At 36.7% G+C, this 24157-nt stretch overlaps 5 protein-coding genes across 6 annotated transcripts; 1 reads left to right on the top strand and 4 right to left on the bottom strand.

The window, feature by feature from the left end:
• Positions 1-590: 590 nt before the first annotated feature.
• Positions 591-1819, bottom strand: LOC116175666. Its single transcript, XM_031493898.1, has 3 exons — positions 955-1819; positions 820-909; positions 591-772 (listed from the first exon to the last, which is right to left on the bottom strand). The coding sequence occupies exons 1-3, from the start codon at positions 1810-1812 to the stop codon at positions 704-706; spliced, it is 1017 nt and encodes a 338-aa protein (XP_031349758.1). The 5' UTR covers positions 1813-1819; the 3' UTR covers positions 591-703.
• Positions 1820-11640, bottom strand: LOC116176136 (nuclear pore complex protein DDB_G0274915-like). The gene is made up of 5 exons (XM_031494610.1): positions 11166-11640; positions 10914-11113; positions 10673-10867; positions 10365-10628; positions 1820-4227 (listed from the first exon to the last, which is right to left on the bottom strand). The coding sequence occupies exons 1-5, from the start codon at positions 11186-11188 to the stop codon at positions 1820-1822; spliced, it is 3090 nt and encodes a 1029-aa protein (XP_031350470.1). The 5' UTR covers positions 11189-11640.
• LOC116175668 lies at positions 7108-9143 on the top strand. 2 transcript variants are annotated; one of them, XR_004146338.1, is made up of 4 exons: positions 7108-8232; positions 8542-8718; positions 8772-9015; positions 9067-9143. XR_004146338.1 is itself a non-coding variant. In XM_031493901.1 (3 exons), exons 1-3 carry the CDS (start codon positions 8109-8111, stop codon positions 8990-8992), a joined length of 522 nt encoding a protein of 173 aa, XP_031349761.1. In that variant the 5' UTR covers positions 7108-8108; the 3' UTR covers positions 8993-9143. The 2 variants fall into 2 exon arrangements, 1 of the variants encoding a protein (XP_031349761.1); XM_031493901.1 differs by having other exon boundaries at positions 8772-9143.
• A 150-nt stretch (positions 11641-11790) lies between the features above and the next one.
• Positions 11791-14056, bottom strand: LOC116175665 (UDP-glucuronosyltransferase 2A3-like). Its single transcript, XM_031493897.1, has 3 exons — positions 13216-14056; positions 12148-13168; positions 11791-12103 (listed from the first exon to the last, which is right to left on the bottom strand). The coding sequence occupies exons 1-3, from the start codon at positions 13454-13456 to the stop codon at positions 11824-11826; spliced, it is 1542 nt and encodes a 513-aa protein (XP_031349757.1). The 5' UTR covers positions 13457-14056; the 3' UTR covers positions 11791-11823.
• Positions 13328-20363, bottom strand: LOC116175667 (LIM domain-containing protein A-like). The gene is made up of 3 exons (XM_031493899.1): positions 20203-20363; positions 19204-20154; positions 13328-13402 (listed from the first exon to the last, which is right to left on the bottom strand). Exons 1-2 carry the CDS (start codon positions 20266-20268, stop codon positions 19204-19206), a joined length of 1017 nt encoding a protein of 338 aa, XP_031349759.1. The 5' UTR covers positions 20269-20363; the 3' UTR covers positions 13328-13402.
• Positions 20364-24157: the final 3794 nt, after the last annotated feature.

Genomic DNA, 24157 nt, shown 5'->3' with positions numbered 1-24157 from the left:
TGTGATGCTACGAACGAGAGGGCAGATAACCATCCTATGGGTCGGATTCTACTAAAAATAATTTTAGGTTTTCATTCTATGTGCGCTATGAGTAACCTTTGGCTGGTTTGGTATTAACTTGTTTAAATGAATATATTTTACAAGTAGATGTAATTTTTCATGTAGTTTTTCACAAAGGGTTTTATTAAACCAAAGATGAATCACCTATTTGTACACCTACTACTAACACTTTCACCGTGAATGAGGAGGTAGCGTGGAAATAACTGTAACCACATTGGTTACGACACCTAATACCGGTACTGTTCTCGAATCTCAACTATATGCTGGGAAATCCCGCACGAGGGCCCAAATTGCTACCTGTTGCACGGCTGGAACTCTGCTAACACAAAAACCATCTTCAATGTCAAAGCCCGTAAAGTGGATGTACAATGTTATGGTTTTCATAACAAATGGATCTCACTGGAGTGGTTTTTTCAAGTTCATTTTGCTTCTCTAAGCAGGTAACAGAGGTTCAATAATTGTTGTTTTGGTGTGTCCGAACAGCACAGTTCCCAGTAAGGATGGGAACTGGCCCTTAAAAACACCAAAAATTAAACTTAAACGCTTTCTTAAAAATAATCAGGTACACTTTAAAAAACAATAAATATTTACAAAGTACTGATACGGAAGTAAACGTTTTAGCTCTCAATACACAACCACTAATTTAATTAGACGGAGCATACGAAGTAGACAGAGAGTTGACATAACTTGTCGATGATGTCGACTTAAACACCTAAACACAATTACTATTAATTTCTACACATTACCAGTAACACATACCTGTACAGAACTGCCAATGTAATTCCTCTGAAAGTTGTAATTCTTATTCTTCGCAGGATCTGGATAAAGACCGGGCAATGGCATACTCCCCTACAAAAATTTACTACACTCTCAAAAAGGCAAAAAGCCCACTACCTTATTGATCTCCGGAAATATTGCGCTAAGATTGAAACTCGTTAGCGACGAACCAGCATTAGCGGTGACACCAGCCGGGACGTCGAAATTCTGCGTACTACTCCTAGTCACGGGAACGGGTGGTAACGGCAGTAACTCGGACGACTGCTTCCCATACAAGGGATTTTTGCATGGATAAAGTTGGCTGGGTGTTGGCGGCGGAAGGAAGTTGGAATGCGTGTGAAAATCGTCAGGCAAAATGGGAGAATTTATGGTATTTGGCATCGAGAGAAATCCGAAATCGACAATACCGGGCAAATTTGATTCATTCGGCTGTTTGCTTTTCGATTTTTTTATGAAATTATTCGTGGTACTTGCACAATCCGCGTTAACCTGACCGATTTCCGCGCGATTTGCGACCGATGCCTGTTTAACTGGATCATTTCTGTTACAATGCTTGCTATCGATTTTTTCATCGGAAATCATCGAGGGAAAGTTTTGGAATTCGGGCATCAAGCTTGACGGCTGTAAGTAACTGGATGTTATTGTTGGGCCGCTTGAGACGTACGAGTTATTTTGCACTGATGTGTTGAAGCTTTGATAGTTCGTATTGGATTGCATAAAGTTGTTATCTTGCGGTATTTCAACTGGTGGGAAGTATGGTACGATATTATCAGATAAAAATGTTGGAATAGGCAGTGCTTTATTTGTCGTTGGATAGGGTGCTTGTTGTCGGTACCTTTGCTTGGGTAGTGACGTATCGGTGTGATCTTGATGACCAATTAATGCCTCGGCGGAATAACTACTTTGAGGGTTCTTATGAGGGTGACGGTTTGGTTTTGTACAATCATTCATCCAGGAGTGTTCGATATTTGACATTCCATAATTAACAGTTCCTTGTTTTCGACGGGCTTTGCCGTTTTTTTTGCGAATTACTCTTTACATTTCTATTGCCGCTATTACGGCGGGTAGTGGTTCGAGACGAGCTAGCTTCAGTCTTATTCTCGACTAGTTGACTAACAGACAAAAAGTTACTTTGGTTATCATAGGTGACCGAATTAACTTTCGACCTTCTAGTGCTCTCCTTCGTCTTAGGTTGCTCACCCTTCTGCTCGTTGAACTGCGTCTGCGCAGTACCCAAGGCGAGATCGCCGACCAATGTAGGTAGCGTGGATGAAACAAACGTATGGGGCGTCTCCAAGAATTGAGGTAATTTAGTTGGCGACCATGGAAATTGGTTTTCCTCAAACTCGTTGCGCTGTGACGAATTTGTCGGTAGAATTGGAAGACTACTGTCAAAAGCTTTGCGATTGTCTCCAATGGAATTTTGAAACTCGGTGCTCGGATACATGGACGAGGTCGTATTAAAATAAGTTGTGTGCGTCGAGCTAGACGTATAGAAAGTGTTCGGATTATAATCAATGGGAGGCACTAAGTAATCACCGCTAGGTGGTTGTGATCGAAAATCGGGTGTTGTCATCCAATTGATGGGTGGTTTCGGATTAGTTTTGGTCGATTTTGTATTCGGCTTGGGCTGCGTCTTATTTTGATGATAGTAAGGCATGTGGCGCTTCCTGCTGTCACTGCTATTATAGCTTATCTCCGAATAATTTGTGGCATTATAAGCATTATTGGGCTTAGACGATTTGGGAGGGTAGTATACATTTTGATTAAAATTGGTCTCGTTGTGATGACCGTAACCGTAATTACTATTCGTATACAATGGATCTGAGTATGATTTTGAGAAACTTGGGTACGAGTTCGGTTTCGAAAAATCGGAAAACGGGTTGAAAGCATTGCACTGTGCTATACTAACCGGATTATACTGCATATCGGCAGGCTTACGTTGTGTACTCGTGCAATTATTTGTTGGTACACTATTCTGCAAGTAGCTGCTAGTGACTAACGGCGGCGGGAGAGACGGTTTTGAATATGAGACCGCAGGAGTTTGTTGTGTGAACGAATTTGAGACTACCGACATAGTCGGTTTCGAAACAATCGCCGGCTCAGTGGAATATACAGGTAGACTTGTAGACGTAGTACTCGCAACCTTAGCTGTACTCGAAACGTCGGTAACTTTCGCGCAAGCTGACGAGATTTTGGCACTATCGACAACGGATCCATTATCAAAGGAAGGATAAAAATTATTGGCGGAGAAAAACGAAAAGTTATCCAAGTTGAGAAGGTTAGGCGTTAAACTCTCCGCATTTACACTTTGAGTGGTCTTTGTAGTTTCCATGGTACCAATCTGCAACAAGGTCGGAGTGCCATGTCTACTATCTGAATTTTCCTCCTCAATTACTTCGGTGACCTTTACTCCCGTTAAAGAAGACACTAGAGGAAATGCCAAAAGAAACGCGGCGGTCGGTGAAGTTGACTCCGGGTTTTGACCACCTATGGGTACTTGTAATGTAGAAAATATGTCATTGGATAGCTCGGAATGATTCAAATTAACAGCCAGCTCGCTAGTGGTTGTTGGAGGGGGAGTATTTATTTTATCTTGTTCTTGTGATTTCGCTGGTGCCTCTACAGGCGGATCCTTCTCTTTGGGAATGGAGTCTTGAACTTCTTCAGTTGTTTTGTCTTCAATTACAGGAGCGACGATTTCACTTTGTTCAACTGTATCCATTTTTTCCTCATTTACACCTGGAACTTCCTCTGGCGCGTTTTCTTTATTTACAGGAGGTTCTTTTTCAACAATTTCACTTTCATTAGCACTCACCGCTGGGTTTTCAACTTTATTTTCCTTATTTTCATCTGCCTGCGGTTTGTTTACTGGCGCAGGTTTCGACTTTTTGTTTGGAAATTGATTGTTTGCAACTTTCCGTTTAGTTTTCTTATTGGTTTTATTTTCAACTTCTTTTTTCTTTGTAATTACTTTCTCGGTAATAGTCTCTTTAAACCTAGGTATGGCCGGTATAGGAACCTTATTTGATTGAGTTGTACAGGTGATAGGTTTAGGTCGAATTCTAGGATGTATTGTTACATTATTATTTATCGCCACTGATTTTGTTGCGCTAGTGGCAGAAGTAGCTGGTGGCATTACGATAAGAGTAGTGTTGGCGGGAGGCGGTTTAAGTATAATGGGGGTTGGATTTGTTAATATTGTAGGGGATGGTAGGACAGCTGATGGTGGTAGAATAGGTACAATGTTACCATTTGCCAAAATTAAAGTTCCTGGGCCTAACTTATTGAGTGTTTGTGATGAGACCTTCGGTAAAGTTGTTGTACTTAGTGGTGGTTTTATTACTGAAGCCACCTTTGGAGTTGTAAGTGAGTTGGAATTCGTTACAACTGCAATATAAATTAAACCTCAATAACGCTCAGAAATCCTCCCCCCTCACTTATGCTAAAATCCAACTACCTAATTCTAATATTTGTACCTAATCATAGCAGTTGACGCATACATTTTCCCATTTCAGGCTAAATAAAATCTTTGCAACCCACGACTTAATTGAAATAATTTTGCATAATTATAAACCAAGTGCAAAAGTTTCAAGTGATATTTTCAATCCTATTATACATCGGGAAACATCGCGCGTGTCAGATTTCTTAAAAACCCTAGGCACAAAGTTGAGTTTTTTGTTTTAATTGGGCGCGTTCAGCCGACGCAACAGTTGATTTAAACCAGAAATATGTTTTAGGTGTGGTGACATTCAACATAAAAACAGCGCCTGAACGGTGATTGCACTTCAGTTGTCGCTAAAAACAGTATTAATTTCTATAATAAAACATACCTCCTATAATACCTGCATTTTTTGCCACCAATTTATTATTAATTATAAAATAATCCTTCCTTTATATTGAGTCTACAGACCAACATAACCACTATAAAATTTCAAAGAATTATATTACAAACTATTAAATTTAAACATCTGACATAACCATGAGTACCAACCGAAAAATTTAGCATGAGAACTCTTATCTAGGTCGTACAGAATATCCGGTCGTAACTGCGGTTTTCAACCTACAGAACGCACAAACAAAGAACATCGTTTGCTATCCCGATGTGCCTGAAAGAAGCTCTTCAAGATAAAGAGAACTCTATACAAAAACTTATGAATTATTTGGTCTGCACAAAATTAATCTTACAAGTGTAATAATCAATATATTTGAAACAACATAATGTAATCATATCCAGTGAAGTGAATAGTAGTCTTAGTATATGTACATAATTATTGATGTATATATTTAAATTTTTCTAAAATATTGTATACAGATGCATATAGCCTTAGCAGCTGCGCATCTTTTTTTTTAAATAAAAAAAACAACATTAAATCTAACTGTTGTTGCTTCTGGAACTTCACTTCTTTACTTGAATTTAAATTTCGATTTAGACAGCACTGACTTTGTTTGAAATGCAGATGTAAAATTGGCTCATGGATAGTGGAAACACTCCCTTTAACTGGTACTAGGAAAAGCTTCACATAAGCGATATACGCTCGATAAAAACAACACTCCGCCAGTAAATGACCGTTTTGGCGTGTAATTTTTCGCGCCTCGACGGATTTGCTTGAAAATTTGGATTTAGGTTCATCTTACCCTCTCTTAACTCTAAAAGTAAGTATTGTATCGAAAAAAGTAATCTTATTAAAAATATAGCTTATAAAAAAACAAACAAAATGGTCTATATATGAAGTCTGTAGACTCAGTAGAAGCAAAGTTGTAGCTAATGGAAAGTAGGTTCCTATTCGTCAAATTTCAAACTGAAATAACCAAAAAATGAAGCACTTTTCGGTGAAAACTTATGAATGCTTTTTTAAAGTGTTTGAAAAATCTTTCTTTTTGTTTTTAAGAAAAGTTCCTACCATCAAAACTAAGTGAGTTCCGCTCAAAATAAAGTTGGTCCTTTTTTCGAAAAAAAAAAAAAATCAAGGAAATCACCCCCTAATTAGCACCCCAATTTTAATTAAGCGTTACCGCTTTACAGTTTACTTTATTTATGTATTGATTATATGATCTGTAAGTTTGACCGGTGCAAAGTGCGATTTACAAAAAGCGCATTTCCACTTGCATTCATTTCCCATTTGTAAGGTGCAACTTCTGTTAAAATCGTAAAAATCTGGCCACAAATATGAAAGATAGCGTTACAAATGTGCAATCTATTTTTGACGTGCTACTTCAATTTCAGTTTATAAGAAGAATTTCAATGCTTTTCTAAATAAAAAAGTTGGAACTGCGCATGCGCAAATCTAAATTTTGAAACTAACGTTAGATTTTCCTTAGTTCCAAGCGCCTATGTATCAAATTTCATTTAAATGCTTCCATAAATAAAAAAGTTGGCACTGCGCATGCGCAAAACCAAATTTTGAAACGCGTTCGTTTGATTTTCCTTTATTCCAAGTGCCTATGTATCAAAATTCGTTTAAATTCTTCCATAAATAAAAAAGTTGACACTGCACATGCGCAAAACCAAATTTTGAAACTGGCGTTTGATTTTCCTTTATTCCAAGTGCCCATGTATCAAATTTCGTTTAAATTCTTCCATAAATAAAAAAGTTGGCATTGCGCATGCGCAAAACTAAATTTTGAAACTCGCGTTTGATTTTCTTTTATTCCAAGTGCCTATGTATCAAATTTCGTTTAAATTCTTCCATAAATAAAAAAGTTGGCACTGCGCATGCGCAATACCAAATTTCGAAACTTGCGTTTGATTTTCCTTTATTCCAAGCGCCTATGTATCAGATTGCATTCAAATACTTTTATAAATAAAAAAATTTGCAATTCGGTTTATAAATGGTCGAGATGCGAAAAGGGCACTGTGAATTTTGAATCGATTCGACTCAACTTTTGGCATTGCGTATTATATGGCTAAAGCTATGCCCATATTGAATTTCATGCAATTCAGTTCATAACTAACGGAGGTGTCAAAGCGATCGGACATTTATAAACAAAGTTATCGTTCACACGGACAGATAGACAAAGGAACAGACGGACAGACCAACAGACAGCAATACAAAATTATAAACGATCTCTAGGATCGTTAATAAACGGCAATAGTGTAAAATTATGGAACATGTAAAAAACGGTTTGTTGGTTTTTTTAAAATAACTTTTTTAGCAATAAACGCAGAAAAAATTCCTTCCTTTATGCAAGCCTCGACGCCATAACGAACCAAATAGCGAAAAAAGTAGAACAATAGCTCTTAAGATAAAGAACTAGTGGCGTCTCAACGAACGGACGGACGGATAAAGTGGCCACAATAGCGCATTTTTTTAAATTCTTGTGGAAATGCGCTAAAAACTAAGCGATTATTGTAAATTGAATTGTCGTAGAAGACACAGCTAAATAATAGACATGTATTTTTGGTTTATTTAAATAGGTACCTCTCTAAGTAAAATTACCACATGCTTTGTTTTAAACTTTCCGAACCATCTCCTCCTGATCAAATTATTGTGTCATTGAAAGAACTCATATCCAAACAACAGTTTGTGACCATATCCGGACGTGCAGCCGCTAGGAGCAGTTCGATCGTTTGAAAGTGCGAGGGCGATCGATAGCGGGGCGTTACAGAAACTGTAATTGTTTTGTCGCTCGAACAATAGATGGCGGCGTTACAAATAATTTCAGTTGTAATTCGAATGTTTTGCCTTTTAATGGTTAGATGTCAGGATGGTTTTTTGTTTTATCGAAATATGTTTGGAATGATCTAAAAATAAATCCCTTACACAGCGTAGCGTAAATTTGTAATGTAATAAACACATTGAAAATTAAGTTTCAAGGTGTGTGGTTTCACATTTTGACGATTAGTCAGTTACAGTTACATTCTAACGTGTTCTTGTTGATTGTTGGAACTTTTATTTTTGGTTAAGTGATATTAATGGTGCATTATCATAAACAGTAGGATTTAGTGTTTAGTTGTTTTGTTGTCTTTATAACTTACAAATTCAAATTTCAATGGTGTGATGTTAGGTTTATGAATCAAGCTCAGACTTAAGTTGGTGTTTATAATAAATTATTCGCCAAAGTAAATTTTTGTGAAATTAGATTTGTGTAACTACCTAAATGATGTGATATTGGAACTTACACCATTTTGGATAAAGTATTTATTTTATATAACTGCAAGTTGCATATTTTCATGTACTTATTACAAATGATTAAATATAATATTTGATCTGGCAAGTTCAAGTCCAGATTTAAATAGTGCTTCGTCGTTACTTACATCTGAAAAAAAAATGCCTGGAACGGCTTGCTACTACTTCAATTGTAACAAGAAGAAAAGCGACTTTCCATTTTTGCGAATGTTTAGGATTCCTGTAAAGGATACCCAACAGACCAAGCAATGGATTATAAACTGTGGTACGTATACCACATACTCTGTAATGACTTAATGAGGCTTTACAATAATTTAATTGATATGATAGATTTTTCTACAGTTACAATTACTTTCATGATAATTTGTACACACTCTGTGATTTAGTTGAATTATCGTAAACTCTAATGAGGTAATGTATTTAATATACCAATGAACAAAATATCAAGTTAATCGATTCATTTTGAAAAAATTGCCATGTCAAAACCTTCGTTTTCTGGATTATAAGCTATAATACAAGAGCTGATCCATTCCCAGTGAGCTTTACTGAAATGAATACGCTATATTATTTACAGGAAGAATCAACTTATTCATTATGGAGCCAAAGCAAGTACACTCCAAGTACATATGTGAACATCATTTTGCAGTAGAATCATTTATGGATCCCCAACATCGACACAGACTAATGCCACATGCTATTCCACTTCATTACAGCGATTCAGTTTCATCGGCAAGAAAATCAGCCTCGGCCAGTATGTTATTCATGTCTAAGTATACCTTACCTAACACGTTTATTATTACGCAGAGCCCCTTTTGAAGGTTAGAACTCCTACGAAAGTGTATCAGAAGAAAGACTCATCCTTTTTATCTACACCACCACACTGTTCTTCACCTGAAGGTGGATCTTCAAACAACATCGAAGAAGATATGCAATCTGTGCGGACAAGTTGTAAAAGACCTCTTACATATGAAGACATCCCTAAAGAAAAAAAACTAAAGACCCGCCTTGGTACCCCAACAAATTAATGAAATATAGACAGCAAAAAGTGGTGAGGATGAAGACAAAAATTAAAAAACTGCAACATTCCTCTAAATTACAGATCGTATTAAACAATTTGAATTTTTCAAACAAAAATTATGGCCAAAATGCAGTTTAAAACGAAGTGTTTGCAAGAAAGAAATCTTTCATTAATGATTTTCGCCCGCCTGCTATACATTTGTGCGACAACAAGGGATCATTTTACCCGCGCCATCAACAATCCGCCATTGGATTAGTAGATCCAAGGTTTTGCACAAAGTATATATACCAAATTAAGTCAATATTCCAGGAGTATGATGCAAATCAACGAGTAGCAGTTTTATTGTTTTGACAAAATGTTCATTGTGGAGTGTTTGTAGTACTCCAAAGAAATGGACATTGTAGAGGGATATGAAGATTTGGGTCATTTAGGCAGAACAACTGCGTTAGATAACGTATTTATTTAGGTTACAGTTACCTGTATAGCAATTAAGGAAAGTAAATAATGACATTCATTCATTTTTCTTGATGGTAGAGCCATCTACGTTTTACAATTTAAATTATTGAAATCAATCACATTTCTTCTCATACAACCTGCGCTTCTGATAGTTAATAAATTCAATGATAACACGCTCTTATCTCCAAATTAATTAGCCGACGCAGCGATAACGTAACTTCTTATCGCAACGACCGGACACAACCTTACAAACACTATGCAAATATTTCCAGATGAATGAGCTAAACTTTTTAACACGTAAAATTAATTCTGGTACAAAATCAAATTAACGTCGAATTCAAATGATGTGATTGGATTCGCGTTTAATCTCGCATAATAACCACATTTACCGATACAGATAACTGAACTTCAACATACTGGGTGACTCATCAATATTATAGGTGCTCCAAACCAAACAAAAGTCCGCAGAAATACTTACTTTTTGAGTCATCCATGAAACACTGCCTGAAAATGGAGGTTTTTGGTTGAAAATTGACACTTTCACTTGCAAATAGGTCGAAAATATCGACTTCCAGTAAATTCTTTGGAAAAAAAATTTCTTAGAATTAGATAACTCCCAGACTTACTTTCAATGAAACATTTTTCACTACCGAAAAGGGACAGCATCCACCTCCCAGGGTAATAGGAACCCCCGGTACAAAGTAAACTTTGAAAAATACGAGGAAAATAAGAAAGTATAGCTAAATCCAAATTTTTAACAAAATGTGTGCTGCTTAGCGTAATTATACCGTGGACGTGCATCAACTGCTATATGATTAATACCTACCTCTACATACATAAAGGCACAGGGATTTTTAAACAAGTCGAACATTTTTTTTTTGCAAAGATTGGCTCCCTTACTATTATACAATAACCTATTTTACCTGTAGAAGCTTTGGCCTTTCCATTCTGCTGCAAGCCCAAAGGTAAGTTAAGCGTTGGCTTATTTGTAATAATAAAGCAAGGCCGATTGGATACCTTTGGAAGCGGTTGGGGGTTAGCTAACGGAATAATATTCGACAACTGTAACCTAATGACAGGAGGTTTTTTTGGTGCTAACTTCGCTTTTCGATTAACTTTTCTTTGATGTTTGTTTGCGACGGTTGTAGTCTTTTTTTTCTTCTTTACCGTTCTTTCTTTATTCTCCTCTGCAAAGTAATGTTAATTGATCATTTCCGTTTGCAAAACTCACTTTGTAATTCTTCCTTTTGAAACTCCTTGGCCTCTTCTTGCGTAATTCTGTTTGCCCATCGCCGTGGATCCTTAAAGTTCTTAACACCATACCCTGAAGGTATTGTAATGCTTGCATCTTTAAGTAGTTTACATAGCTGCTCATTGCGTAGTAGAAGCTTTTTTACACGACCATACAGCATTTTAACTTCGCAACCTAAAAAATTGTAAATTACTACGTGACAATTAAAGAAAGTAATTACGTTTAGTCTTATTTACTCCTTCTGTCGTTAGTACATTTTTAAGTTTTACTTGCAGCTCTTCAATATACTCAGTTGCTCTGTGTAGTATGTCGACTTTGCTCCATGTCAACGCAGGATCATGATTAGGAAGCAGCTTACTGAGAACGGAAAAGGCGTTGTTTAATTTATCACGTCTTATTTTTTCCCATTCGCGGCATTTTCTGCAAACGTTGATTTGATTATTTAACTAGTCACTAAAACCCTTTTACATACTTCGGTTCCCTTCTAGGTGTCATTTCTTAGGTTAGAATACTCCAGCATTTTTAAATTTTGTTTAAATTTGCTTGTTAATAATACCTCCATGCACCAAGTAATTGACTTATGTTATTGTAATGTAATTATGTAAAAATCAAGCTCATTATTTACAATCAAATCCATAATTATAAAAATTTTTAGCTAAAAGTAGAGGCTAGAGGGCACCAGCGGTCCCACCACAAAACAAATGAACTTCAATAATGTACAGGGTGTATCATAAAAAAGTCGGTGGTGAAGGGTATGGATTAACACACAACTTAATATACCTACTTGAACACTTCTAAGCGCTGACAAAGTACAAAAGGACACGGAAAGTCTGAAATTGGGAAGATTATAAAAGCTTATGAAATTATACCACGTAATATACAAAAAATAAACAGTGTTTGTGCACCGAGAATATGGGCGCTACACGAACATTTGTTTCAACACGCATTACGCACATTGCTCTTGATAGGAAAATCCCACCGACAGATGGCGCTAGTAAAAGCAAAGTGTCGGACAATCTAAATCAACAAATTACAGTGACCGTAAACCAAAAACAATTACCTAATAAGTAATTACAAACATAAACTGTTACAATAAATTCATGAGGAGTATAAATTTATTTATCGACTTCTTATCTCTTTTTGATTTTGATTTGCTTTTTAAGATATCCTCTCGATACAACGGTAATGATACAATATGCACTGAATATGAATGCAATGACAATTAAAATTATGACAGTGAGCACATCTAAGCAAAGTACTTGGAACCAGTTCAAATTCAAAGCACCCGTACGTAAATGCGGTGCGCCCTCGTGCCGTAAAACATACTCGATCCAAAACATCGCTCTGTCCAATGGCTTCATGGGTTGGTCGTGCATAATTCTCGATCTCCGAATTGCGTTCTCCTTGTACCTAGAAACGGAACTTTACCAAGTTCGTAGTCATATAAAACGTACTTGTCGTTGTTTAAAACCTCGGTGAGTGCCTTTCGAAAAGTTTCTTCGGTTAAAGCACTAAATCGCAAGAGTTTTCCGTACCCATCTGCTTCAACAACTGCCATATTCATCTCCTGGTCTCCAAAAATAGGAATGCCAACGATTGGTACGCCATGATAAATAGTTTCAATAATACTCAACAGACCGCCGTGTGTTACAAAAAGTTTAATGTTAGGGTGCCCTAAAATATCTTGTTGAGGCAACCATTTGCCAAGTTTAACATTATCAGGTTGCCCAGGTATCGTGTCATTTTCCCATTTCCACAACACTCTCTGTTTTAGTTGGGAAAATACCTTCACGATAGCGTTACGTTTGCTTTCATCCATATCGTTGCCACGCAAATTGGACCCCATGCTGAAGTAAATGACGCCATCCTCGGCTTCGTCTAAGTAATTCTGCAAGTCTCTGGGTAACTCCTGTGGTGAATTAAGATGGAAACCTCCAATCTCGATCATGTTTGGTACAAGGGGTACTGGTGAGCAGATGCTCGCGTGCGAATTTAGGAGCAATAATGATGTTTTGTAGTATAATTCGGTTATGGGCGGCGACCCTGGAAAGTTCTTTTGCAAAATTTCATTATGCTTCGGCAAAATCGACCAATAGAAGTTGATAACTCCGAAAACGACAGAGAAGGTGTTAACAAGCCGTTGGAAAAAGCTCATTTCGCTCGAATAACTTGAAAGTACTTCAGGTACGTAAGAAGGGTTAAGTGGATTGCCCATTTGTAGATTTGTAGATCTCGATAATCCAACGACACTCACCGCAACGCAATGCGCTTTGTAAAAGTTGCAGAAGCCTTTGAATGCATCATTTAGGAATTGCTCTAGGATAACCATATCAAATTCTTGATTCGACTTGAGCAAATTTTGGACACTACTTTGATTGAAAAACAGTTCTGTCAAACCTAGTCCACCCCCAGATGTGCTCCATATTTTATCTAAGAGTCCCTTTTCTGCACTTTTATACAAATTGATCGATTGGTCTACAGTGAATAATGAAATAAGAGATCGTTTATGGTTACTCACTTACTCTTCAAATAAGAATCGTAATCAATGATTATAGGTTGGTAATTTTTATTTGCCGTGTTTGGGGCAAATTTTCTTTGCACAATTGCGGTAACTTGGTGACCTCTCCTCGCCAGTTCAAGTAAAATCTTGTTTCCGAGCTGTTGATGACTACTGGAGAATCCATGAAAAATTCCAAGAATTTTTGCGCACTGTGCAAAAGTAATCAATGTTATTAGGATTAGTAAGTGAAGTGTGACTTTCATTGCTGAACTGAAATACTTAACGCGATTTATCAAATTGTGAAAGATTACTCAAACTATTTAGTAAGTTATCAGATAAGGGCATTCTATATTGTATTTCAAAACCGAGTGGTTAGATATAAATAGCAACAATTACAGTGATGCAAATAACTTATGATTGGAGTTGATAATATCTAATCATACAGACAGACTGTTACAGATGATGGAGGTGTATTTATAGATACGAGTACATTATTCAATTCGTTATTGTGGGCTAATACTAACACATGGACTTTGAATATTTTAAGATTTTTATATTCAACGCACATGGGCACAGATTAACTCACAGATATACGTATGTAAAGAACGTATATCTGCGCACATGGGTAACTCTCACACAACGTTTATTAAAACCAGATAAATAACAATGTTCATTCACAAAGTGATACGTGTAGGTGTAGGTAGGTATATGGTATATCATTTCAAATAAACTGTTAACAAACTTAACACCGATATGCTATTAGTTATAAATTCAATGCTATATGTATATACCGAGGTATATACGTTTAGAAGCTGACCTCGCAAGCTTTTGCAAGGTTTGACAACGTTGCATTTGAGATTTGTTTGGCTTTGGATTTTGAGGGTTATATTTATTTATGAGCCCTTTAGGGTTTAAAGAACATGTAAATTTATATATGCTAGTATGGACGGAAATAATGGCACACCACTCGTTAAAATCGAACCAAAACAGGAAGAAGAAATCCATTCCTCTTTTCAAGGAAACTGTTTGGTGAGCAACGAAGCGTTGGTTACAATAAAAGACGAAATTACAATTACTACACAGTGTTCTAAATCTCTTTATAATGAAGAAGTACAGCAACACTCTGACTTTCAACGTCACCTTTTAAGTAAAACAGTGTCTAAAAATTTTAAATGTGCTGATTGTGATTATGGGACAAATGATAAATGCAAAGTCAAACATCTGTTGAAACTTGAAGTTCTTAAGAATTTTAAATGTACCGATTGTGATTATAGGACAAATGTTAAAAGCAGATTTAAACGACATCTTTTAATACATAAAGTTTCTAAGCATTTTAAATGTGCCGATTGTGATTATCGGACAAATGTTGAACGCAACTTCAAAGAACATCTTTTAAAACATAAAGTTTCTAAGGATTTTAAATGTGCTAACTGCGATTATGCGACAAATTATAAACGCAACTTAAAACAACATCTTTTCAAACATAAAGTTGCCAAGGGTTTAAAATGTGGTCATTGTGATTATGAGACAAATGTTAAACGCAGCTTCAAACAACATCTTTTAAAACATAAAGTTTCTCAAGACTTTAAATGTGCTGATTGTGATTATGGGACAAATGTTAAAACCAGGTTCAAACAACATCTTTTAATACATAAAGCTTCTAAAGATTTTAAATGTGCTGATTGTGATTATGGGACAAACAATAAATATACCTTTAAGAAACACCTTTTAAACCATAAAGTATCGAAAAATTTTAAATGTGCTGATTGTGATTATGGGACAAATAATAAATGCAACCTCAAAGAACATCTTTTGAAACATAAAGTTTCAAAGCATTTTAAATGTGCTGATTGTGATTATGGGACAAATGTTAAAAGCAGGTTCAAACGACATCTTTTAATACATAAAGTTTCTAAGCATTTTAAATGTGCCGATTGTGATTATCGGACAAATGTTGAACGCAACTTCAAAGGACATCGTTTAAAACATAAAATTTCTAAGGATTTTAAATGTGCTGATTGTGATTTTGGCACAAATAATAAATACTACTTCAGAATTCACCTCTCGAAACATACATAATGATTATAAATGTACTAAGTACTTGCAATTATAAGAAATTAAAGTTTCAACCGATTAACAAAAATGTCTTAGGTATGCCACTTTAGTATGCGATCTACCAAACTCCAAATGGGGTTCGCTACTTTGTTGTAAAGACACGATCAAGCAAGCAGGTTCTACGATTCACTAAGATAAATGGCCAGTCTATGCAAATTTACGTGATCATGGTTTAATACATCGCAGTGTAAATCACCAACATAATTATATTGACCCATAACCGGTGCTAATACTCAAAGGATTGAGAGGTCATGGTTAAATGCCAAGATGAAAATCTTGAGAAATATGCGTGGGACAACAGTGGATCATCTACAATCGCACTTAAATTACCTACATAAATCCATTGCTTTCCTTAGGGATATCGCTACTGTATATATGTAAATAATTTTTGTAATATGAAATAAAATTGCATACTACATGTATATACAGTCCATTATATCCTTAGAGAACAATTATCAGGGGTAAATATAGACAAGTAGCTTGATTTTTAATAGGATAATTTTATTTTTACACTAAAGTTTTGTTGCAATGGAAAAAACTAGAGATCAAGTGTGATAAAGCTGGAGAGATTTTATCATATGCTTTTGATGGAGAGTTTTTTCCAAGAGCGGGTGTATTTTAGGGAGATTAATACAAGACAATAAATTTCATGCAATTTCTACAAGCATTTTTATCGCTGATAAAAAGCTACCTAGCTTAAAAAATCGTCTGATTGGTTAGAATTTGAAACAATCGCCGAGCTGATTGGTCGAATATTAATGTACGCTCTATAAAATGTAAACCGCGCATTTGGTAGATCGCATACTAGGTAAAGTATTGTTTTTGTATGAACAAACAATGCTATTGTGTATAAAGTGTAGATCCCATGTCATTTGTAGATCGCATACTAAAGTGGCACTTTTTTAACGACCATTTACTAAAGAAATCTTGTACAGATGTACAGTGTATGTATGTACATAAATATCCACAAGATTGCGCTGACCTTTTGTATGATTCATGGAGTATAATAAAGACATATGTACACCATGGTATGATTTGTTAAGATTATAATGTTGATATATGTAATAAAAATGGTGGTTGTGTAAAAGCCTTTCTTTCATATTAAGGTAAAAGCAGATTGTTGTGCCGAGGTCCAAATTCTTAGGAAAAACGTTAAGGAAGTCAGGTAAGGTTGTCCTAATGTCAGAAAATCCATTAAAATAAAAGTCCCGGATTTTTCGGTATTTGGAAGTGAATCTTTATAGGATTAAATTAGTCGATTTAGGAAATAAAGCATGTGGCCAAAACAGGTGCCACAGAATAGCAATTTCATTAGTTCTGGCCACTGCACTCGCCCGAAAGAGGTGTTACGCTTTTTACTTTTCGCTACGATGGCCACAAGTTGGTTTATGGCCATATCATTTTTGGCCATAGAGTGTTCACCTACAATAATTTTGTCGCAGTTCGAAAATGGCAAGAACAAAGAGAATCCGAGCGAAAAACAAACTATTAATGACACCAAGGAAAGGGCATTTTTGTAAAATATGAATCCATTCAATCGAAAAACCCTCTAAACGCTATCCGAAATTAAATGCCAACAGCAAAAACAAGTACCTACAACGTTTGTCGTTCCCAGATTAACAATGCGGAATAAGATATTCGGCAAGGCAACGCTAAACGTGAAGAACACGAACACGTCCCAGTTGTGTTCTTGGTGAAGTAGCACAAAGAGAATTGTGCGAGTGGAAAGACGGCCTTATATATTTTGTGAGACGAATAGTACGTAAGTACAAGAAGCTAAGGCAACTACTCCATTCAAAAATCAAACACCCGAAAGACAGTGGTTTCAAGCATTTATGAGAAGGCATCAAAACTTATCTTTGAGGCAGGCAGAGGATTTGGGGAAAGCGAACACTAACATCACACCCGCGATGATCCGAAATTGGTTCCAAAGACACCTTGAAATTACTGATGGGCGAAAATGCCTCTGTACACGAGCTCCCTGAACGAATTATCCACATGGATGAAACTACATTCTTTTTACATCTCAAGGGTGGGTGTTTGTGTTTCAAGTGTTTCTGTAACTAATTATAAGGAGAACACCACCATGACCAATACATAAATTTGAAAGACTTACTGTTCAATAGGTACCTAGGTATATCAAATCTGGATCGAAAAAATGGGGCCCATTTTAGCCGTGGTCAAAATCATGGCAAAAATCGGTGTTTGGTTGGCCGAAACTGGTGAAACACGACTTTTGCGATTACCATTTTTTGTGCCACATACGTGTTATCTCTCTCTATTCCACGTAAATTAACTCAACCTACGATATAAAGAATGAAATAGAAACCAATTCATTGGATACTAACCTCATTGGACGAATATTTAAACTGACTACGGGACATTTTGACACTATTCCGGCATAAAACAATGGTCATATCGCAGAGTGCCGCACATGTAGTTACACTACTTACCTACTTTACTGTTAATTTTACGGACTTTGTTATATAGACCATGGTATATATAGGAGGCCAATGGCATACCTACTGCATGCAATATACATATGATAAGTGTCATGATCAAAGTTAGTATGACGCATGATCAATTTAAACATTTAGATTTAAATGCATTATTAACGCGTTAGTCCAGTCAAATTACGGTTTGGGCTGGATGTTGTGACTTCACTCAACGAAACCAAGCGCATACTATGTAAAAAAATCCGCTGAATCCGAAAATCATAGTCCCCCTGGCCGGGAACGGCCGGAACATATTGTTATTAACAAAAAACGAAGAAAAAATGAGAAAATGTGTTCTTTCGCATTTGACTTAGAATAGCTCTCAGGGAAAGAATAAATAGAAATGAACTTGTTTAGAATAAAATTTTCTATAAGATAGGTACAGTTGGCCCGGAACGCTCATTTTCAACTGGTATTGTTTTTTATGGTAAAATGTAAAAAATTAATCTCTAAAATTAACAGTTTGTTATTACTAAGTAAAATTCATCCGATCTTTTTGAAAATCCGTATCTAGTAACTTCTTTTGATAACAAAACAATATGACAAACCCGATCACCGTAGGTTTCATAGTAATTGATTAATTAAATAAACAAGTAAAAAGGGATGGTTTGTCTTTCAAACTGAAGAGCGTTCCCAATTTTTTAATACATAGTTTAACCCTAAAACAATCTTTTCCAATAAATGTTCCGATAATTTTTGCAAACCAACGGATTGTGGAATTTTTTTAGTTGTCTAACAAACGGAATAGCTTCCGAGATATAACAAAAAAGTTAACTCTATAATCGGCCCTTGGCACTCGAATTAATAACAATCATTCATTTGGGTGAAATAGAAGCATAAAAAAGTTCACGCTGTAAAGAATCGATCGGTGCGGCCGGATTGGCAAAATCATTTTTGGTTGTTTCGAAAACTGGCTTCAAAGTCAAAAGCTGATTTCTCGTGAACTATTAATCGGATTTGGACGTAAAAAACACATTTTCTCGTGTTTTCTCCGTTTTTTGTTAATAACAATATGTTCCGGGCAATTCCGGCCAGGGGGACTATGATTTTCCGATTGAGCGGATTTTTTGACATATAGGATAGGTACGCTTGGTTTCATTGAGTGAAATTACAACATCCCAGTTTATACCACTTTTAAAGCTAATTTAACTGGACTACGTAATTTTTCTGAAAATGTAATGCAACCTATGTAACATAATTGGTTCAATACATTAATACATAATTATAATGGCGGTGTTTACATACTTGGACTCTTTTGTTTGGAACTACTTACGTGGCTGATACATCCGATATTCCATCGCACCACCCACACAAAAATAGGGTATCATCAGCGAATAGGTACGAAAAACACTGATTTATTCAATTATATATTAAAATTTATTATACAAAAACATGGTTACCTAATCCTGTTTGGTAACAATCCAGTTTTCCTGCCGAAACGATTGTCTGTGCGCAATTGCGGGAATATTTTGGGTCTGCCGGCTTTCGTAGATATCTTTCGTCGGTTTCGAATTCGACGATGTGTACTTAAAGCTCTTGTAATGCGTTTTCGGTTTACTGGAATGTTTTTTATTGCGCGGTTTCCGAACATTTCTCGAGAAACGATCCTCGTCATCATCCTCCTGGACGCGGTAATGCCCATCCTCTTCATCATCGTCGCTATCGCTATACTTACTCGACTTGTACGGTTTGAATTCTTCGTCGTCTTCTTCGTAGTTTTCGTGGTCTTCGTCTTCGTCACGGGTGTATTCTTCGGATTGTTTTGGTTTACCTTTGTTGTATGTTGTGGATATTAAAGGAGATGGTCTGAAGGGCTTTTGTGTGACAACCGGTGCCGGTTGCGTGGGGTGGATATGTGCCCGTTGCGGGTGGTATACAATTTTACTTGTGTAAATCGGTGGATTGACATGAGTATGAGCACCTGGAGCAGGTGCAAGTGGAGGTGAAGCGGGATACGGATGCACAAATCTAGAATAGCTCTGTCCGTGATGTACCACCGCGCTATGTTGAACAGGAGCGGCAATTGCGGAATGAGGATGATGGACAGGGCTTACAATGGGGGCCTGTACCTGCTGATGATTGTGATATTGAGTTGGTGCATGCAGGTGATCCGAGGTGTCGTGAGGGTAGTCGTAGAGCACCTGCTGTACTGCCACTTGCTTTGGATATTCACCAGTTTGATGTGGATTAGCATAAGGGTGTATGTTGGAAGGGGCTACCGGAAAATATCTAACTGATGCAGGATCTGTATAGTAACTGATTTGATCTTGTAAACCCCTCTTTGTTACGTTTTGCTGTGTAGATTGTAGCTGCACTTGCACTGTCAAGTACATTATATGCCCAAGAATAAGCTAAAAAATAACTCAGAGTAGGAAAAATAGGGGTTAGAAAGATCTTACCCAAGCCTTCATTGTTTGCAGTTCTTGTGGAACGTAATCTGATACTAAACGCTCTCGCCATCGCATTTCTTTTTATACGTTTTGAACCGTTTTTGCGGTAGGTGAAATGAAATTTCTTCCAATCGGAAGAAATAAATTAAATTAAATACAAAAGACGTGTTGCGGTTATAGAGATCGATTGAAAACTTTCATTCAGAGCACCCTTTTTCTATTTGTATTCAATTGGTGCTCGAGAAAAAATTCAAATTGGGACTATGGCAACCCTAAATTACTCAAACACGAAAATCTCCCCTTGTCACGCATATCCTTCGTGTGAACGGCCGGTCTAAGGGAATTTCAACCTAAAAAACTGGACGTTCTTGACCATGCGCTTCCACCAATTGGCCTGGTCCGAGCGAAAGTCCAACTACTGTCCACTACAGTAACCCACTGATAATTAGACACAGGTCAAACGTCAAACAACGCTCTTGGTAATAAATACTGTGGAAAATTGCACCACGACCACGTCTTCAACGGACTTTGAAGGCGCTTCTAAGGGTACGGGCAACATAAACGAAAAGAAGTGAACGATCGAGTTCGCCCCGCGCCGTACAGAGAAACCTATTTTATTTAATAATTTAAAATTATGTACATTTTATAACCGGCAAAATGTGGATCGTGTTAGGCGTGATTAACATTGTAGTTACTTAAGCTCCTTGCATTTCTGCAACCTTGTGAGTTAAGCCCTCTCAGTTATGAATTATGAGGAAATTCTAATAGCATTCCTATATCGAAACGCATTCCGCACATTCTAATCGAATGTTCATACGTTTATGATTGATAAATAAACGAGTTCCAAATATCGGTTTTGAACGGATTCATAATTTCGAGCGGCTTAAATGTAAATGAGAAATCGAGTCGAATAAAATTCAGGGATAACATAATTAGGGTAAAATGGCGATTAAATTAAGAAAGGCGCAGCAAAAGCACCTGTCTGTTTTGTGTGCATCAAGTTATCAAATTGAAGCCGTAAGTAACGGGAGAGTAGGAACGAGAAAAGGTCGCACACTGATAATAGAAGCGATATTTACGAGCAGTGCTGGGAAACGTTGCTTTTTTACGCGTTTAATTTTCTGTGCTCCTAATACTAAGACCGCCAATTTCGCTCCCAAGAAGTCGTCTCACAGGGTTATATTGAGCCTGCGCAAGTTTAAAAATCGGCAGCGCATGTATGTTGGGCTGCCTGTAGTGTAGGCATTCCGATCGATAATATAGCAAAGAAAACGCGCATAATTCACAAATGACAGCTAATAAATGCATTAATTTTCTCACTCCGTCTTTAATTTGGTACTGCTAATATGTGCCGATTTTTGTATCCCTTGAATATAAACATTACAATTGAAGAACACCAGAATGTTCTTCCAAAAACATAGCATTTGAGTGTCTTTAGACAATTTGAATTAAAATTGTTGATTATGGGGTACCTATTTCCTATCCCTCGGGAACTGTACTGAAACCTAGCAATAACACCCATTCTTTCTTCAAATTTCCACTTGTATGCCGATGATACGCAGATTTACTTATCCTTGCCCCCCACCGAACTTAAACAAGCCGTAATGATGATTTATTTAATCTTGAACGTTATTCTACGTTTCACTGTTTACAAGTAAATCCAAACAAGTCAGCAGCTGTACTCTTTGGTAGAAGCTCAGATAGAGTTGCATATAGGAACGACATAAAACTCTCAGTCGCTCGGTGGTGTCAGTATACCGTTGTCTAATACGGTTAAAAGTTTAGGGCTCTATATTGATAGCAATCTAAGATTTACTGAACATGTTTCTGTTGTGTTGAGGAAAGCATACTACGCTTTAAAAATTCTGTATCCTCATCGAAATATTTTTAGCTCCAAGGTAAAGTCGATGCTGTGCAAATACCCTAGTTCTACGACTTCTACCAATTGTGGATTACGGTGATGTGGTTTATGCTCCATGTCTCACCGTAACGGACTCAAACAGATTGCAGAAGCTGCAAAACTCGTGCATACGATTTGTGACAGTGTTAAGGAAGTATGACCATCTTAAGGAAAAATTTGCCGAGATAAAATGGTTAATTATGTCTGATAGGCGCAAATTTCACATGGCCAGCCTATACCATAAAATAATTATCACCCATAAGCCGCCGTATTTGTATAGCCGGTTAAGGTATCGAACACACGTTCATAGCTTAAATGTGCGATTTAAGGGCAGACTTACACCACCTTCGCATCGCACGTCTCTATATGAAAGGTCCTTTTCGCACAATATCGTCAAATGGCATAATACGATACCGCCGGAAGCTATGTGCTACTCGATTGAAAAATTTAAGGGGTTTGTAAAGCGTTCCCTCTTAAATTAACGTGTAACACTTACCGAAGATGAGAGTCAAATTATCGACTTATCCAAATTATCCTAATTGATTGTTAGGTTAATAATATTCAAGCGAATAAAATAACATAACACTTATTGTCAGACCAACGATCGATTTTCAGGGTTAGGTGGAAGAGCAGGATGCAGGACGCGATATCTATCGTCGACTGAACCTCGCCCAGCTCTGTTATTTATAAGTGGTTTTATAGTTATTAGTATGTATTAGCCAAGAGCAATAAAGACAATCTATTATTATTATTATTGTCGGTGTTTCTTGCGAGAACTCAGGTCTAGCCTGGTTAACCAATCGCACGGATTAAAATCAAGTAACGACTAGTGTCTGCGTCTGTGTCTGGTGAAGTTATGTAGGGTTCAAAAGAAAAATAAAAAATAAAATAAATATTCGCACACTCACATTGGAAATCTAGGGATAGTATGTAATTCACACTTACCAACATAGCTATTAATGGCCACAATAGTCAACGCTATCAGGAAAGAAGAAAACAAAACAGTAATATCATTATAATAATTCCTGTACTTTTATTAAATAGAGTTTATTGTGTAAGTGTTTCTTTGGCTTTGCGTTTGGGTTGTACACGAGTGGGTTGTGATAACGTGGTGTGTTTATGTGAAGAAGGAGTTTTGTGTTTTTTAATTGTATTTATGGTGTTTCTTTGTTCTTGAGGTTGTATTTGTGTGGTTGCTTGGGTTTTTGGTGGAGATATTGCAGTATTTTGTGAGCCTGTGGTGCTGTTAAGGTTTTTGCGCTTCGGTTGTATACGAGTGGGTTGTTTCTGAGAAGAAGGAGTATTGCGTTACTTGTATTTATGGTGTTTCTTTGTTCTAGAGGTTGTATTTGTGTTGTTGCTTGGATTATTGTTGGAGACATTACGGTATTTTGTGAGCCTCTAGTGCTGTTAAGGTTACTGCGTTTGGGTTGAGTACGAGTGGGTTGTGATAACGTGGTGTGTTTCTGAGAAGAAAGAGTATTGTGTTTTTTAGCTGTGCTAGGCCGTGTAACTTTATTGGGTGAGGGCGTCTTTGTAGTGCATGTTGCGTTACTTGTATTTATTGCGTTTGTTTGTTCAGGAAGTTGTGTTTGTGTGGTTGGTTGAGTTAAGGGTGGAGATATTACAGTATGTTGTGTGTCATGTTGTGAGTCTAAAGTGCTGTTTAGGCTTTTGCGTTTGGGTTGAATACTAATGGGTATTATTATTATTATGGTCGGTGTTTCTTGTGAGAACTCAGGTCTAGCCTGGTTAACTAATCGCACGGATTAAAATCAAGTAACGATTAGTGTCTGTGTCTGTGTGGAAGTTATGTAGGGTTCTAAAAAAAAATAAAAAATAAAAATAAAATAAATATTCACACACTCACATTGGAAATCTGGGGATAGTATGTAATTCATACTTACCAACATAGCTATTAATGGCCACAATAGTCAACGCTATCAGGAAAGAAGAAAACAAAACAAAAGTATCATTTATAATAATTCCTGTAATTTTATTAAATAGAGTTTATTGTGTAAGTGTTTCTTTGGCTTTGCGTTTGGGTTGTATACGAGTGGGTTG

The sequence above is a fragment of the Photinus pyralis genome, unplaced genomic scaffold, assembly GCF_008802855.1.
Source record: "Photinus pyralis isolate 1611_PpyrPB1 unplaced genomic scaffold, Ppyr1.3 Ppyr1.4_LG7, whole genome shotgun sequence".
NCBI classification, from domain to species: domain Eukaryota; kingdom Metazoa; phylum Arthropoda; class Insecta; order Coleoptera; family Lampyridae; genus Photinus; species Photinus pyralis.
The sequence above is the reverse complement of the archived record's forward strand: the minus strand, read 5'-3'. Positions and strand labels throughout refer to the sequence as shown.

Coding starts and splice junctions, on each gene's coding strand:
- LOC116175667 (XM_031493899.1), bottom strand. CDS start 20,268: ATGCGATGGCGAGAGCGTTTAGTATCAGATTACGTTCCACAAGAACTG. Junction 20,155..20,202: donor TGCAAACAATGAAGGCTTGG/GTAAGATCTTTC, acceptor GTTATTTTTTAG/CTTATTCTTGGGCATATAAT.
- LOC116175665 (XM_031493897.1), bottom strand. CDS start 13,456: ATGAAAGTCACACTTCACTTACTAATCCTAATAACATTGATTACTTTT. Junction 13,169..13,215: donor TTACGATTCTTATTTGAAGA/GTAAGTGAGTAA, acceptor TATTCACTGTAG/ACCAATCGATCAATTTGTAT. Junction 12,104..12,147: donor GAGGTTTTAAACAACGACAA/GTACGTTTTATA, acceptor TTCCGTTTCTAG/GTACAAGGAGAACGCAATTC.
- LOC116175668 (XM_031493901.1), top strand. CDS start 8,109: ATGCCTGGAACGGCTTGCTACTACTTCAATTGTAACAAGAAGAAAAGC. Junction 8,233..8,541: donor GCAATGGATTATAAACTGTG/GTACGTATACCA, acceptor TATTATTTACAG/GAAGAATCAACTTATTCATT. Junction 8,719..8,771: donor AAGAAAATCAGCCTCGGCCA/GTATGTTATTCA, acceptor ATTATTACGCAG/AGCCCCTTTTGAAGGTTAGA.
- LOC116175666 (XM_031493898.1), bottom strand. CDS start 1,812: ATGTCAAATATCGAACACTCCTGGATGAATGATTGTACAAAACCAAAC. Junction 910..954: donor TATTTCCGGAGATCAATAAG/GTAGTGGGCTTT, acceptor AAATTTTTGTAG/GGGAGTATGCCATTGCCCGG. Junction 773..819: donor ACATTGGCAGTTCTGTACAG/GTATGTGTTACT, acceptor AATTGTGTTTAG/GTGTTTAAGTCGACATCATC.
- LOC116176136 (XM_031494610.1), bottom strand. CDS start 11,188: ATGACACCTAGAAGGGAACCGAA. Junction 10,629..10,672: donor TCAAAAGGAAGAATTACAAA/GTGAGTTTTGCA, acceptor ATTACTTTGCAG/AGGAGAATAAAGAAAGAACG. Junction 4,228..10,364: donor AAAGGCCAAAGCTTCTACAG/GTAAAATAGGTT, acceptor TTTATATTGCAG/TTGTAACGAATTCCAACTCA.